This window comes from Rhinoderma darwinii, chromosome 1, assembly GCF_050947455.1.
Source record: "Rhinoderma darwinii isolate aRhiDar2 chromosome 1, aRhiDar2.hap1, whole genome shotgun sequence".
Lineage (NCBI taxonomy): Eukaryota > Metazoa > Chordata > Amphibia > Anura > Rhinodermatidae > Rhinoderma > Rhinoderma darwinii.
In genome coordinates, this window is record NC_134687.1 from 473,913,162 (window position 1) to 473,927,152 (window position 13,991).

Genomic DNA, 13,991 nt, shown 5'->3' on the forward strand with positions numbered 1-13,991 from the left:
GTGAAAATAAAAACAATCCTTTTTCTTCAATAAGACGTAGCTTTAGCGCAAAGTTTTTCATTTTCTCAACAAATAAAGGAAAAAAAAGAACCCAACATTTGTAAAGCAATTTCTCCCGAGTACGGCAATACCCCAAATGTGGTCATAAACGGCTGTTTGGGCACACGACAGGGCTCAGAAGGGAAAGAGCGCCATTTGGATTGCAGATTTTGCTGGATTGGTTTCTGGGCGCCTGTGGGACCAAAACAGTGGAAACCCCCAGAAGTGACCCCATTTTGGAAACTACACCCCTCAATGCATTTACCTAGGGGTGTTGTAAGCATGTTAATCCTGCAGGTGTTTTGTAGAAATTAGTGTGCACTCGATGTTGCAGAGTGAAAATGGGATTTTTTAAATAGATATGCCAATATGTGGTGCCCAGCTTGTGCCACCATAACACAACAGCTCTCTATTTATTATGCTCTGTTTCCCGGTTTTAGAAACACCCTACATGTGGCCCTAATCTTTTGCCTGGACATTCGCCCAGGCTCAGGAGTGAAAGCGTACCATGTAAAATTGAGGCCTAATTTGGCGATTTACAAAGTATTGGTTCACAATTGCAGAGGCTCTGATGTGAAATAATAAAAGAAACCCCTGAGAAGTGACCCCATTTGGAAACTACACCCTTCAAGGCATTTATTAAGGGATGTAGTGAACATTTTCACCCCACAGGTCTTTTCCATAAATGAATGCGCTGTGGATGGTGCAAATTAAAAATTTATATTTTTCCCTAGATATTCCATTTCATTGGCAAATATGTCATTCTCAGCTTATGCCACTGGAGACACACACCCCAAAAATTGTTAAAAGGGTTCGCCCGGGTATGATGATGCCATATATGTGGAAAGAAACTGCTGTTTGGGCACACTGTGGGGTACAGAGCGGAGGGAGCGCCATTTGGCTTCTCGAGAGCAGATTTTGCTTGGTAGTAGATTTGTTTGAGTATTGCTGGTGTTTCAGTTTATAATGTGGGGGTACATGTAAGCTGGGCAGAGTATATCAGGGGCATAGTCAGGTGGTATAATGGGTAAAAAAAAACAATAAAATAATCCATATATGTGTGTTACGCTGTGAAGCAATCCTTTCTGCACAGTCCAGTGTCGCACTGATAAATGGCGTCCTTTTCTTATCCCCCTTTTGGTCCACACTCCGCACCTTTGCAGTTTGGGGAATTTTGCTGGGAAAGTGTTGTCCTGGTATAATACGGGCACCGTCTCTTCCAGCGGATATGTTTGGGCCCTCCGCTTCCTGGTTCCCTAATTTTAGGTCCTTGATAAATCGCCTCTTGAAACAGAAGAAATGTTCCCCTCAGGCCGGCACAACTGCATATTTTTTATTTACGGACTTATTGGAGCCTTAACTAATTTTATTTTTTCATAGACGTAGTGGTATGAGGGCTGTGTTTTTGCGGGATGAGCTGTAGTTATTATTGGTACCATTTTGGGGTACATGCGACTTTTTTATCAACTTTTATCCTATTTTTTGGAGGCCAGGTAAACAAAAAACCGCAATTCTGGCAGAGTTTCTTTTAGGTTTTTTCTAAGCTAATTTCGGTCCCCGCCATTACAGCCGGATGTCAGCTGTAAGATACAGCTGAGATTCGGCGATGATGGCACCGGATCAGCTTGAGCCGGTCCCAAACATTTGGCGTATGGATACGGCAATTTGCGGGAAGTCATGGCTTTCCATGGCGTACCCATACGGCAAATGTTGGGAAGGGGTTAAAGACAGAATATATTTTAGGCACCATATCAAATAAAAAGGAGGTCCCAAAGTCCACTAGGTGCTCCTTTCCTTCTGAGGCTGGTGCTTCAGTTCATTAGCACACTAGGGCCATATGCAGGATATTTCTGAAAACTGCAGAATCTGGGCAATTAAATATTGAGTTGCGTTTCTCTGGTAAAACCTTCAGTGTTACAGAAAAAATTGATTTTCTAAAACTTCACTTTGCTTTAATTCCTGTGAAATACCTAAAGGGTTAATAAACTTTCTAAATGCTGTTTTGAATACTTTGAGGGGTGCCGTTTTTAAAATGGGGTGATTTATGAGGGGTTTCTAACATATAAGGCCCTTAAAGCCACAGAACTGAACTGGTCCACAACAAAATTTGGCTTTAGAAATTTTCTTGAAAATGTGAGAAATTGCTGCTTACGTTCTAAGCCTTGTAACATTCTGGAAATATAAAAGGATGGTCAAAAATTGATGCCAACATAAAGTAGACATATGGGAAATGTTAATTAGTAACTATTTTGTGTGGTGTTGCGATCTATTTTACAAGCAGATACATTTAAGTTTAGAACAATGCAAATTTTTGCTTTTCACAAGTAAATACTGAATTTATCGACCAAATTTTTCCACTAACATAAAGTACAATATGTCACAAGAATACAGTCTCAGAATCGCTTGGATAGGTAAAATAATTCCCAAGTTATTACCAAGTGAGACATGTCAGATTTGAAAAAATTGGCTGTGTCCACAAGGCCAAAACAGGCTGTGTCCTGAAGGGGTTAATGTCGATGTTCAGCTGCGGATTTCACAGTGCACATCCATGGCGAAATTCACATGTGTCAAATGCACATTTTGTTGTGGACCATGTGAAAATATGTGGCATTTTTACCACAGATTTGGCATACTGCAGACACATGCCCCGGTTGCTGAAAAAAAAAATCTATACAGACAATATAGGAAAGAAGTTGTGTCTCCATTATGCCCACCCCAGTGAAGTTTTTAAAAAAGTTTTAGAAATTAAATAGCTACATCATATAAAAAAAGGCAAATATTATTATTCTTCTTCAGAATTAAATCTTGTCAATGAAACTAAAATTAAATACATTACCTTTTTAACTATTTGTATTCTTTTCTTTTATTTAATGCATTTCCTTTGATTCCATGTGGTGTTTTGGCAGTTTCAATTGTAGAGAGAGAATGGATTGCAATTGATCCAATTTCCCTAGGTCTGGCCACATGCAATCAATCTCCTCTTGTTCTAGTAAATCATTTTTTCTTGAGAGGATTGGCATCACTACAACATTCTCCGTGAATTACTCTGCTTAGTCAGACACATCAGCATTGAACTGCTGTGAAATGTCAAATGATTCATCAACATGATAAAGTCTAAGCAGGGTACGAATACACACACATTCACCCAAAATATGAGCTGGTTATTCATAAAGGGGTATTCCCAACTGAAGCTGGCTGTTTCCATTAATCTACCATCCATTTTTCAGTTGGGAATACCCCTTTAAATATTCACACTTGTAAGAACAATTTTATTTACTTCAAAAACTTCATCCTAATATTGTATCTATTGTTATCCTGAACCTGCTCCATAAAACGCAATTACCTAATAAATTGTGATGGCAAAATAGATTGCAATGGTAACAATAAGCCACAGGATCAGTTAGAAAATAGAACAGGCTGACTGGCAATTCGATTTTTCTCATGGTAAGTTTTCAAGTTACCGGTTACAAAATACTGGTGCCTTTTGCCACAATTAATCATGTAAGCGGATGCCTCCGTTAATTGGCATTACAAACTCTGCGGTCCTGGTAGCTGCTGGGAGCACTATGCAAAATCAAGACCCTTTTCGAGCTGGTTGCCTGAAAGCAGATCATGTTGCTGCATCATCATTACTTTCTCCAAAGGCGCCATGGAAGCTTCGGCATCATTCGTTATTGGCCAATAAGTAGCACCCGCCGCCGTGTTTCTCTATAAACATCTTAATATTATAAATGCTCTTAAAGGGGTCTGTCCTAGTGGCAGGTGGACTAAAAATATGACTAAAGGTCTGTGAGCTTGAGACATGTGAACACATACTGCCTGGCTTTAATGTAGAAGTAGTACTACATCGGATAAATGTGGGATGCTTTTCCTGATACAAAGCGGAATCCTTATTACTTTCTTGTAATTCAGTATGACATTTACTCTATATTGCCTAGTTGTCATTAGTAGAACAAATGCTACATATTACAACAGGTCCCTTGTCTCTGCTCTGTTATGGGTTACTATACCTCCGTCAACTGCCCGATTAATCATAATACAGCAAAAAGAAAAAAAATAGATTGTGACGAGGATTTTAATTTAGAAAGTGTTCTGTTCGTTGCATGAACTGCAGCTATCCTGAGTATTTTAATAATGAATGTTCTTATGTAGCTTAATACGTCTGCAGTAGAAGCTTTAGACATAATAATAAGATGAGAATAGCCTCCAAATCCTGTACATTTATTAACCCTATGCATCACAGGGTACCTAGAGTAAGACCCACCATCGGCACTCCAGCTTTGTTTCATTATAACTGCCAACTGTCAGAACATGTTAAAGGGGTTGTACAGGATTAGAAAAACATGGCTGCTCTCTTTCAGAAACCGCACCACACTTGTTCATGGTTTGTCTGGTATTGCAGTTCAGCTCCGTTCACGTGACTAGGACTGAGCTGCATTACCACACCCAACCTGCGGGGACAGGTGTGGCACTGTTTGGAAAGCAGCCATGTTTTTCTAATCCTGGACAACCAAGTGTTGGACTTGAATAACAACTGGTTAATCCTAGTCCCAACGGGCCTGTTAGTGGTTTATATTTATAGTTGAATTTTGCAAGTACATACATGCCGTACACTGTAGATGGGGGGGGGGGGGGTATAATTGTAGCAGCTTGGTTATGTGGTGAGAACACTGATGTGATATAATGATTAAGTGTAACACTAGTTAAGACTGTCTATTCAGCCTGTGTATCTTTCTTTTTTTTACAGATTTATCCAGCAACCAAAGAACTTTGTGTTCATTGCTTCATTCATGGAAAGAAAGGTATGAGGGATTGCTATTAATTGCCATGTGATCGGATTTCGATTTAGTGGTGTTACTTTAAATATCTAATTTCACAACTAATCTCTATTTCGCAATGACTTACTGTAAATGCGTAATGCCTTGCAGACTGCAGAAGCCTGTAGATGCTTGCCATGTAAAAAACTAGATGTAAAATATTAATCCAATTTAAAAGTTGACTGGGTATGATTATATGAATTTAACATTGCACAGGTCATAAAAATCGAACAATGCCATTTACATGCTGTTAAAAAGGAAACCGATCTAGCGCAGAGTTAGGAAATTTACTTGCATAGTATGGTGCCAGCTGGGCGATTTTGCCCAAAAATGTAATCTAGATTTTTTTCAACCCTATGGGTGATTTTCGATTTGAATCTCTATTTTCTTATTACTGTTAAATAAACTGAAATAAAAACCAAGAGATCATTTAATAAATTATTTTCTTTATATAAGTAACTTTTTAACATATATTACTATAATAATTGTACGTAACTTCACAACTTTTAGCCTCTGCAAATACATTATCAGAAATACTATTGGAAAAATGTATATCTAATTGATTAGAACTTCTGTGTTCCTTGGCAGGGAACAGGTTAACAGAATCTATAATCAATGATGCGCTGCGTGCACAAACATCCCTCTCTACCCGTCACCACCTCAGCCGGTCTCCGACATTGCAGGCGAGAGCAGTGTAAATTGCATCAGGGCCAGGCAGATAGCGCCGAGCGGGCACTCTGGGGCGAGATTACAATTTAGTGTCTGAAGTGTGAGCAGGACCCTGTGCAGAGCAGGACCCTGTGCAGTACCGGCCCCACCATGGAGGGTTAAATAAATAACATTAAGGCCCGATTCACACGACCGTGATTGGACAGTCAAAAACGGTCCATGTCTCAGACGGATTTCCCGGCTCAAACCCGGCACATATGAATGGGACTCCTGGCATCATTCATTTAGGCTACAGTCACACGACTGGCCATTAAAAACTGATTGTCAGTTTTTCATGTCCATTTTGCATCAGTGTCTCCAAATGGATTTCCTTTGTCAGGGTTTATTTTGTTCCAATCCCCTGAAAACACCACAGTGCCCATGTAGATAGTGCCGCAATGTCCCTGTAGATAGACCACAGTGCCCCATATAGTGCCGTAGGGCCCACATATAGGGCCACAGGACCCCACATATAGTGACACAGGGCCCACATATAGTAAGTGCCAACCCCCATATAGTGCCACACACCCTTGCAGATCGGACCCCCAACCCTCCTTGTAGATCGCAGCACCACCCCCACCCCCTTGTAGATCGCAGCACCACCCCCTCGTCGAATGCACCCCCATCCCCCTTGTAAATCGCAACACCACCCCCCCACGCTTGTAGATCGCACCCCCACCCCCCTTGAAGATCGCACCCCAAAATGTAAATCGCAGCACCCCACCCCATCCTTCTTATAGATAGTGGCCACTTTAGCTGCCACCTGGGGCTTAATCCCCGGCCAGAGGTTTCCGACACTTTGACCAGGGATATAGCTCCTAGTGGGAGCTACATTGGCGATAGCTACAAGGATGGGGGGGGTGATGCGATCTGCAAGGGGGGGGGATGCGATCTGCAAGGGGGGGTGCTATCTGCAAGGAGGGGTAGTATCTACAGGGCGGTGTGGCTATATACTAGGAGTCTCTACTTTACCACGGAACTGCTGTTCCGTACTGTATCATTTTGTTCACTACAGAACATCAGTTCCGTAGGGAAGCAGAGACAGAACGGGGCACAGCTTGTCAGGCGGGGCAGACCAGGCAGTGACGAGGCAGCGGGGCAGAGCTTCCTCCTGCAGCACGGCACCACATAAAAAAAATAAATCGATTTAAACAGGCTCTGTCACCACATTATAAGTGGCCTATATTGTACATGATGTGATCGGCGCTGTAATGTAGATTACAGCAGTGTTTTTTATTTAGAAAAACGATCATTTTTGACGGAGTTATGACCTATATTAGCTTTATGCTAATGAGTTTCTCAATGGAAAACTGGGCGTGGTTTACTATATGGCCAAGTGGGCATTGTGGAGAGAAATTAATGACGCTGACCAATCAGCGTCATACACTTCTCTCCATTCATTTACACTACAGATAGCGATATAGCTATATTGCTATGTGCAGCCACATACACACACACTAACATTACTGCAGTGTCCTGATAATGAATATACATTAACTCCAGCCAGGACGTGATGTCTATTCAGAATCCTGACCACTTCTCTGCACGTCTCTGTGAGACTACAGCACAGCACAGCGAGATCTCACTGTGAATGACAGTTTACAGCGTAATCTCGCGAGACTTGCCTGCTGTGCTGTAACTCACAGAGACGCTACAGACGTGTCATGAATCTGAATACACATCACGTCCTGTCTGGAGGTAATGTATATTCATTATCAGGACACTGCAGTAATGTTAGTGTGTATGTATGAGGCTGCACATAGCAATATAGTTATATCGCTATCTGCAGTGTAAATGAATGGAGAGAAGTGTATGACGCTGATTGGTCAGCGTCATACACTTCTCTCCACAACGCCCACATGGTCATATAGTAAAACACGCCCAGTTGTCCATTGAGAAACTCATTAGCATAAAGCTAATATAGGTCATAACTCCGTCAAAAATGATCGTTTTTCTAAATAGAAAACACTGCTGTGATCTACATTACAGCGCCGATCACATCATGTACAATATAGGCCTCTTATAATGTGGTGACAGAGCCTCTTTAAAGATTCTGTTAAAAAACAGAATAGTCAGAGGCCTTGAGGGTGAATTAATCAAATTAATTTGAATAATCGCCCAGCCCTAGTGCCACCTGGTGTTCAAAGTGTATAGCCATATACACATCCATCTAATGAGCTTAGTGCTGCTGGACAGGCATGAGTCGGTCACAATCCCCACAGCCAGTTTTTTGCATAGTTCTCCTTAGTCCACTGCAGAGCAGCCAATAGAAATCGCTTTCTGCCCTGCTTGTCAGGGAAGGAGCAGAGCCTGTGCAGTAGCATGCTGGTATAGCTAAGGAGACACCTTCTCAACTAGATAGGACTATAAATTTGCATTCTGACAGCATATACGAAACCTGCACAAACCCACTCAGTCTTGTTTTATTTCATTATATTTTAACTGGTTTCTGAGGTAATACATACTGTGGATGCCATATAGGATGTATCTTGACTACTCTGGATCCTATGTTACCGGGAAAGTAAGAGTAAGAAGGGACTTTGTCAGCAGCAAGAGGGGGAAGTAGATTCAGAGATCGCTCCTAGCACCGCGGATTAGCAGCAGCACCAAGGGAGGCACAGGGAAGCTAAAAAAGATGAGTTAGTCTTATATTCTAGAAACACATAAAATTACTTTTAACACATGTATTAACAGCATTTCCCGACTTTTGGTATGAAAATGATTCATGGGGTAACCCCTTTCAGTAAAATATTACTCAAATATTTTTAGTATATTACTATCCTATTTTCTGTTTTTTCTATCCAGTACTTCCTCATAGTATGTTGCAGTCCAAGCAGGAGATTCTCTCATCTACTTGGACAGGCTTTTCACATTCCAAGGGCAGGGCAGGGCAAATCAATGGAATCTGTTAGCAAGATTATTCTGCCCTAACCATGGGTAGCATAACTTTGTGACAAGTCCCATAATCATATTCCGCATTTTTGATTAAACATAACTTTAAAACAGAGTTGCAGCTAGTGTTATGCCTAGAAGGATGTGCTAGGTGTCTTCCCCTGCCCTGCTCAAGTGAATGGGGCTGTTCTGCCGTTCCATGCACAGGAGATGGGCAGGACCATCCCTGTGCAGGGAAAAACTGTGGCATTGCAGCGCTTAACTAGCCCTTATGTTCTGAAGATCGCTAGGGATCCTAACATTAGGCTCCCACCTATCAGGATCACTATATATGGTGGGGAAACGCTTTGTGAGGCCCAGTTCAAACTGTTTTTGATGCCGTTTCTTGAAGCTAAAAGCGGGAGTGGATCCAAAAAAGAGCAGATCAAAGCTTTCCTTTATACTTCTCCTGCCTTCAGACTAGACTATTGCTTTTGATTAAAAAAAATACATGAAGAAACTGCACCAACGTGCAAAGTGTGAACTGGGCCCCAGTGCATATTCAGTGCCAACCACTTGTGCCAGTATTAAGAACTGAAACACTTTTAATCTGTACAGACACATACTGTATCAAATGTATAATTTATTGTCAATTTCTTGCACATTTTGAGAATACTAGTCCTTTAGGTTTAGCAGTCTTTAGAACTGAGTAATTTGGCTTGTTCGCTGCAGTATTGATGAAACCTGTGTGTGCTTGCACCAGCTATAATTATTTTTATATATATTGTATATGGTTGATGATTAAACAGGTAAAGATAAAAAGACTGATGTTCCGCTGTCTGTTCAGGTAAAGGGCCCCGTACTCTGCATTCCTAGAGCACAGAGAAGGCAAAGTCTAAACTTATGTAAAGCTGGCGTGCCCTGACTTCATTGTGTACCTGTAATTCCTAGAAAGACTGAGAACTTTTAGAACATTTTGACCTGTAAACTACGTGGAATGTGGCTCTCAAAGTCGCACACTTCAAGACTGTGTGTGGTGAACATGGTGCAGCCTAAGTAATAGTTTTGAAGTGCGACATGACAATTTGTGCTTATGCTTTGCATATGTGTCTTGCAGACTGTGTCCGATTGTGTTCTTTTTTATTACCTGACCAAAAAGAATGAGAACTACAAAAATCTTGTAAGGAGAAATTATCGGCGAAGGGGAAAGGGCCAGGTAAGAGATCTGTGACTTTCTTGGTCTTCGTCATACAGAAAAACACCTATTTTCCTGTACTGATGTTTTAATATTTAAACCTTAGGCAGGTACTGTAAAATGATCCAGCGTCAGGTCTTTCTGAGAAAGCTTAGCCCTGCATTTCATATGTGTAGCTGGATAACAGTCTATTAATAATCTTTACATCATTATAGCATGCACACTGCCATGTATGGGACTTCTAACTGTATTGGTAGCAAGAATTTTCTTCTTCAATCTCTAAGGGCCTGTTCACATCACCGTTCGCTTTCCGTTCCGGGGTTCCGTCGGAGGTTTCCGTCGGGTGAAACCCGCAACCTAAAGTGAAACTTCTTCCACAGCTTCCGTTTCAGTCACCATTGATAGCAATGGTGACGGAAACATCGCTAATGGTTTCCGTTCGTTACTATTCCGGCAGGTTTCCGGTTTTCCGACGGAATCAATAGCGGAGTCGACTCGACTAGTGAATTTATCTGGCTGTGGTTAGCCACGCTCCTTACTCTAAGCCCCACCCACATTTTGTAGTGGTGGAAGCGGCATAACCCAGAAATCGTATTGTCCAAATATGACGTGCATCGTAATTTGCTACTTTTTGTGCACATCCTATAATAAACCCCCCCCCCCCCCCTGTTATTGTGTGTGTGAACCATAGAATTTGTGTGTCAATATCATGGTTGTAACCACCAGGATAGTAGGCATAGCAGCTGCCAGGGGTCCTCAGCAAGTGAGGGGCCCACCTTCACTAAGTGGTGAGGTATAGTTAGTGATGAAGATGATGATGAATGGAAGGAGGAGCATTGAAAATAAAATGCAGATTACAGGGATACCAAGAAATATACATACCATACAATATGCTGATAATATCTTATACATTATCTCATTACTATGGCATAACTGTATGTGTATTATTCCTGCACAGTGACATCACTGTGTGCATTATCCCTATGTTGTTAAATATCTTTGTGAATTATGCTTGTGCTGTGACGTCACTGTGTCCATGATCTCGATCACTAGGGACATTATCCCTGTACTGTGAAAAGACTTTACAATATCCTACTACTGTGACATCACTATGTCAATTATGCCTTTACTGTGCATTATGTCTGTTCTGTGACGTCACTGAATAGATTATCCCTGTACTGTTACATGACTGTGCATGGTTGCTGAGTGGGTGTTCTTTTGCTGTGACATCACCAGTTTTCATTATCTCTATACTGTAGTGTAAATGTGTACATCAACAAAGTATTGTGACATCACTGTGTGCATTTTGCCTGAGCATTTGGTAAAGACACATATCACAGATTGAAAAGCAAAATATTTATAAGCTTTTCATGTTCTAAAATGACTTGCTTCTGAATGGGATCATAGCAAAATTTGGAATGGGACCAAATTCCACTATGGTGCCCCATGATTTTTTGTTATGCTCCCTGGTCACTATTATCATACCAAAAGGGTTTCCCTTAATGTTTCCCATCGAATACAAATATGGCATATCCACATAATATGTCATAAAATGTCTGATAGGGGCAAGTCCAGATGGAGAATTAATTGAGAGGTGGCCGTGGCTCTCTCCATTTACGTTTATGGCAGTTATGAAATCAGCTGTCCATATATTACACAAAGGTGCGAGTCCCAGAGTTACAGAAAAAAGGTAGATTATTCCGTTATTTAGATGTGAAGTTTCTCTCCTGTGAAGTTTATAGTATAAACTGTTGTATTTGATATAAATGGAAGCTTAAAAATATTGGTAAAGTAAAAAATAACAACACTTATTCCATGCCAGTATTTCAATCTCAAACATTGTCATAAAAATTGGGATTTGTAATATACATTCAGCAACATTGTATTGTGGGATTTGCTTTTTCAAACCTGTTCATTTTATTATAGTAAATTCTACTCATTATATATTTATCCTGACATTTGAGCCCACAATACTTTGAGGAAAGTGTCTCTTTCACACTTTAATGTGTAAGGCTATGTTCACACGGAGTATTTTGGGGGAGGAATATCTGCCTCAAAATTCCGTTTGGAACTTTGAGGCAGATTTTCCTCTCCCTGCACGCCGATTTTCGCGGCGATTTTCACGCCGTTTTTCACCCGCGGCCATTGAGCGCCGCGGGCATAAAACAGCGCGAAATACGCTTTCTCTGCCTCCCATTGAAGTCAATGGGAGGTCAGAGGCGGAAGCGCCCGAAGATAGGGCATGTCGCTTCTTTTTCCCGCGAGGCAGTTTTACTGCTCGCGGGAAAAAGACGCCAACGCCTCCCATTGAAATCAATGGGAGGCGTTCTCGGGCCGTTTTTGCCGAGTTTTGCGACGCGGTTTCCGCGTCAAAAAACTCGGCAAAATACCCCGTGTGAACATAGCCTAAATCTTCAAGTAAAAGCTTATTGGCAAATGTTCATTTGGTAGATGCTACCATAGAACGTTCTTCCTAGGTGTGTATAGGAAGAAAAACTGCTGCTTCAGTTGGAAATTTAGTAAACGTGACTTACACTTGTTTTGTACAGACGAAATTGTCACGAAGAGTCACTAGAAGTATAGACATTATATTGCTTTTGCACAATGCGGCAGATTTATCAATGTGTTTGTCTGAAAACTGTATTTTCGTTAGAAAACTTTACTCGAAGGTCTCCTTCGCACAGGGTTTTTATCTGGTGTTTTAAACCACATGAAAAAAAACTCATGTAAAAAAAGGGCAGCATTTTTTATATGTAACATGCCTTATTTTTGTGGTGTTTTTACATGCGTTTATGCTGGCATTTTTTATTTCGTGTTATTTTGTGCATGCTTCGTTTTGAAGAAAAAAAATCACCGAAACCAAAATCACCACAAAACAAAACTCTGTGCGGGCAACTTATTAAGACTGGCGTTTTACACGCCAGTCTTAATAGTAAGAAAAATTAGAGTAACCGTTGCAACAGTTATTGACCCCTTAATCACCAGCCTATTTTAGACATTAATAACCAAGCTATTTTTTAAGTTTCCAAGAGATATAATTTTTTTTATTTCTATGTCGACATAGCTGTATAAGGTCTTGTTTTTTGTGGGACAAGGTGTATTTTTTAATAGCACCATTTTGGGGTACGTATAATTTATTGATTAACTTTTATTAAATTTTTTGGCGGGTAATGGAAAACACACAAACTTCTCCACTCTTTTTTTTGCGTCTCAGATTTACGCCGTCTACTGTGTGGTATAAATAACTTTATTCAATGGGTTATTACGATTGTGGCGATACCAAATTTATATAGATATTGTATGTTTTACTGTTTTACTACTTTTACACAGTAAAAACATTTTTTTTTTTCAAAATAAGTTGTTTTTGTGTCGCCATGTTTTAAGAGTCATAATTGTTTTATTTTGACGCTATGCAGCTGTATGAGGGCTTGTTTTTTGCGGGACGACTTCTAGTTTTTATTGGTTACATTTTTGAGTACATGCGACTTTTTGATCACTTTTTATCACATTTTTTGGAAAGCAGGATGAACAAAAAACAGCAATTCTGGCATTGTTTTTTATTAAATTTTTTACGGCATACACCGTGTGGGTTAAATAACATAATATCTTTATAGGTGGGGTCGTTGCGGACGCGGCAATTCCAAATATGTGTGATGTTGTTTTTTTCATACTAAAGTATTTTATAATGGAAAAAGTGGGTTTTTCACTTTTTTTTATTTGGGATTTTTATTTATTTTATTATTAACTTTATTAATCTATTTGATAACTTTATTTTTAGTCCCACTAGGGGACTTCACTATGCGATATTCTGATCGATTTTATAATACACTGCAATACTTTTGTATTGCAGCGTCTTATTGCTTGTCAGTGTAATGGCCTAGCAGGCATTCACTACAGGCAGACCTGGGGGGCCTTTGTTAAGCCCCCAACTGCCATAGAAGCCATCGGCACCCTGCAATTGCAGAGTGCCGATAGGGTGAGAGAGGGAGCACCCTCCCTCCAAAACCACTTGGAGCGCCGCATCTAAGGGATTAAACGGGTGAGATCGATGTTGAAATCGATCCCACCCGTTAGAGCAGGTGCCCAGCTGTCTTTAGACCGCCCGACACCCGCTTTAGCCGGCACAGGACACCCGTGTTGGGCTTATGTCACAGTGCCGCCTTTTTTAGCATAAGTACCCTTAACGACCGCCGTGAAAAGGTGTATTGGCGGTCGTTAGGAGATGAAAAGGCGTGTCGTGTCTTTTGGCCGAGTCATGCGCCACAATTGTGGCGCAACGATGGTGGCCATGCGCCATCAATTCCCGATATGATAAAAATGAAAAAACACACATTCTCACCTAACTGCTCCTCTTCTATACT

General features: G+C 40.8%; 1 protein-coding gene across 17 annotated transcripts in view; it reads left to right on the plus strand.

Annotated features, from left to right (window-relative positions):
- The window catches only part of NCOR2 (nuclear receptor corepressor 2), a 429,457-nt gene that overhangs the window by 233,684 nt on the left and 181,782 nt on the right, over positions 1 to 13,991 (plus strand). For all 17 annotated transcript variants that reach the window (XM_075833601.1, XM_075833585.1, XM_075833675.1 and 14 more), the window contains 2 exons: positions 4,787 to 4,841; positions 9,553 to 9,651. In XM_075833601.1, coding sequence (XP_075689716.1) covers positions 4,787 to 4,841; positions 9,553 to 9,651 — 154 coding nt within the window. The remainder of the gene's footprint in view (positions 1 to 4,786; positions 4,842 to 9,552; positions 9,652 to 13,991) is intronic.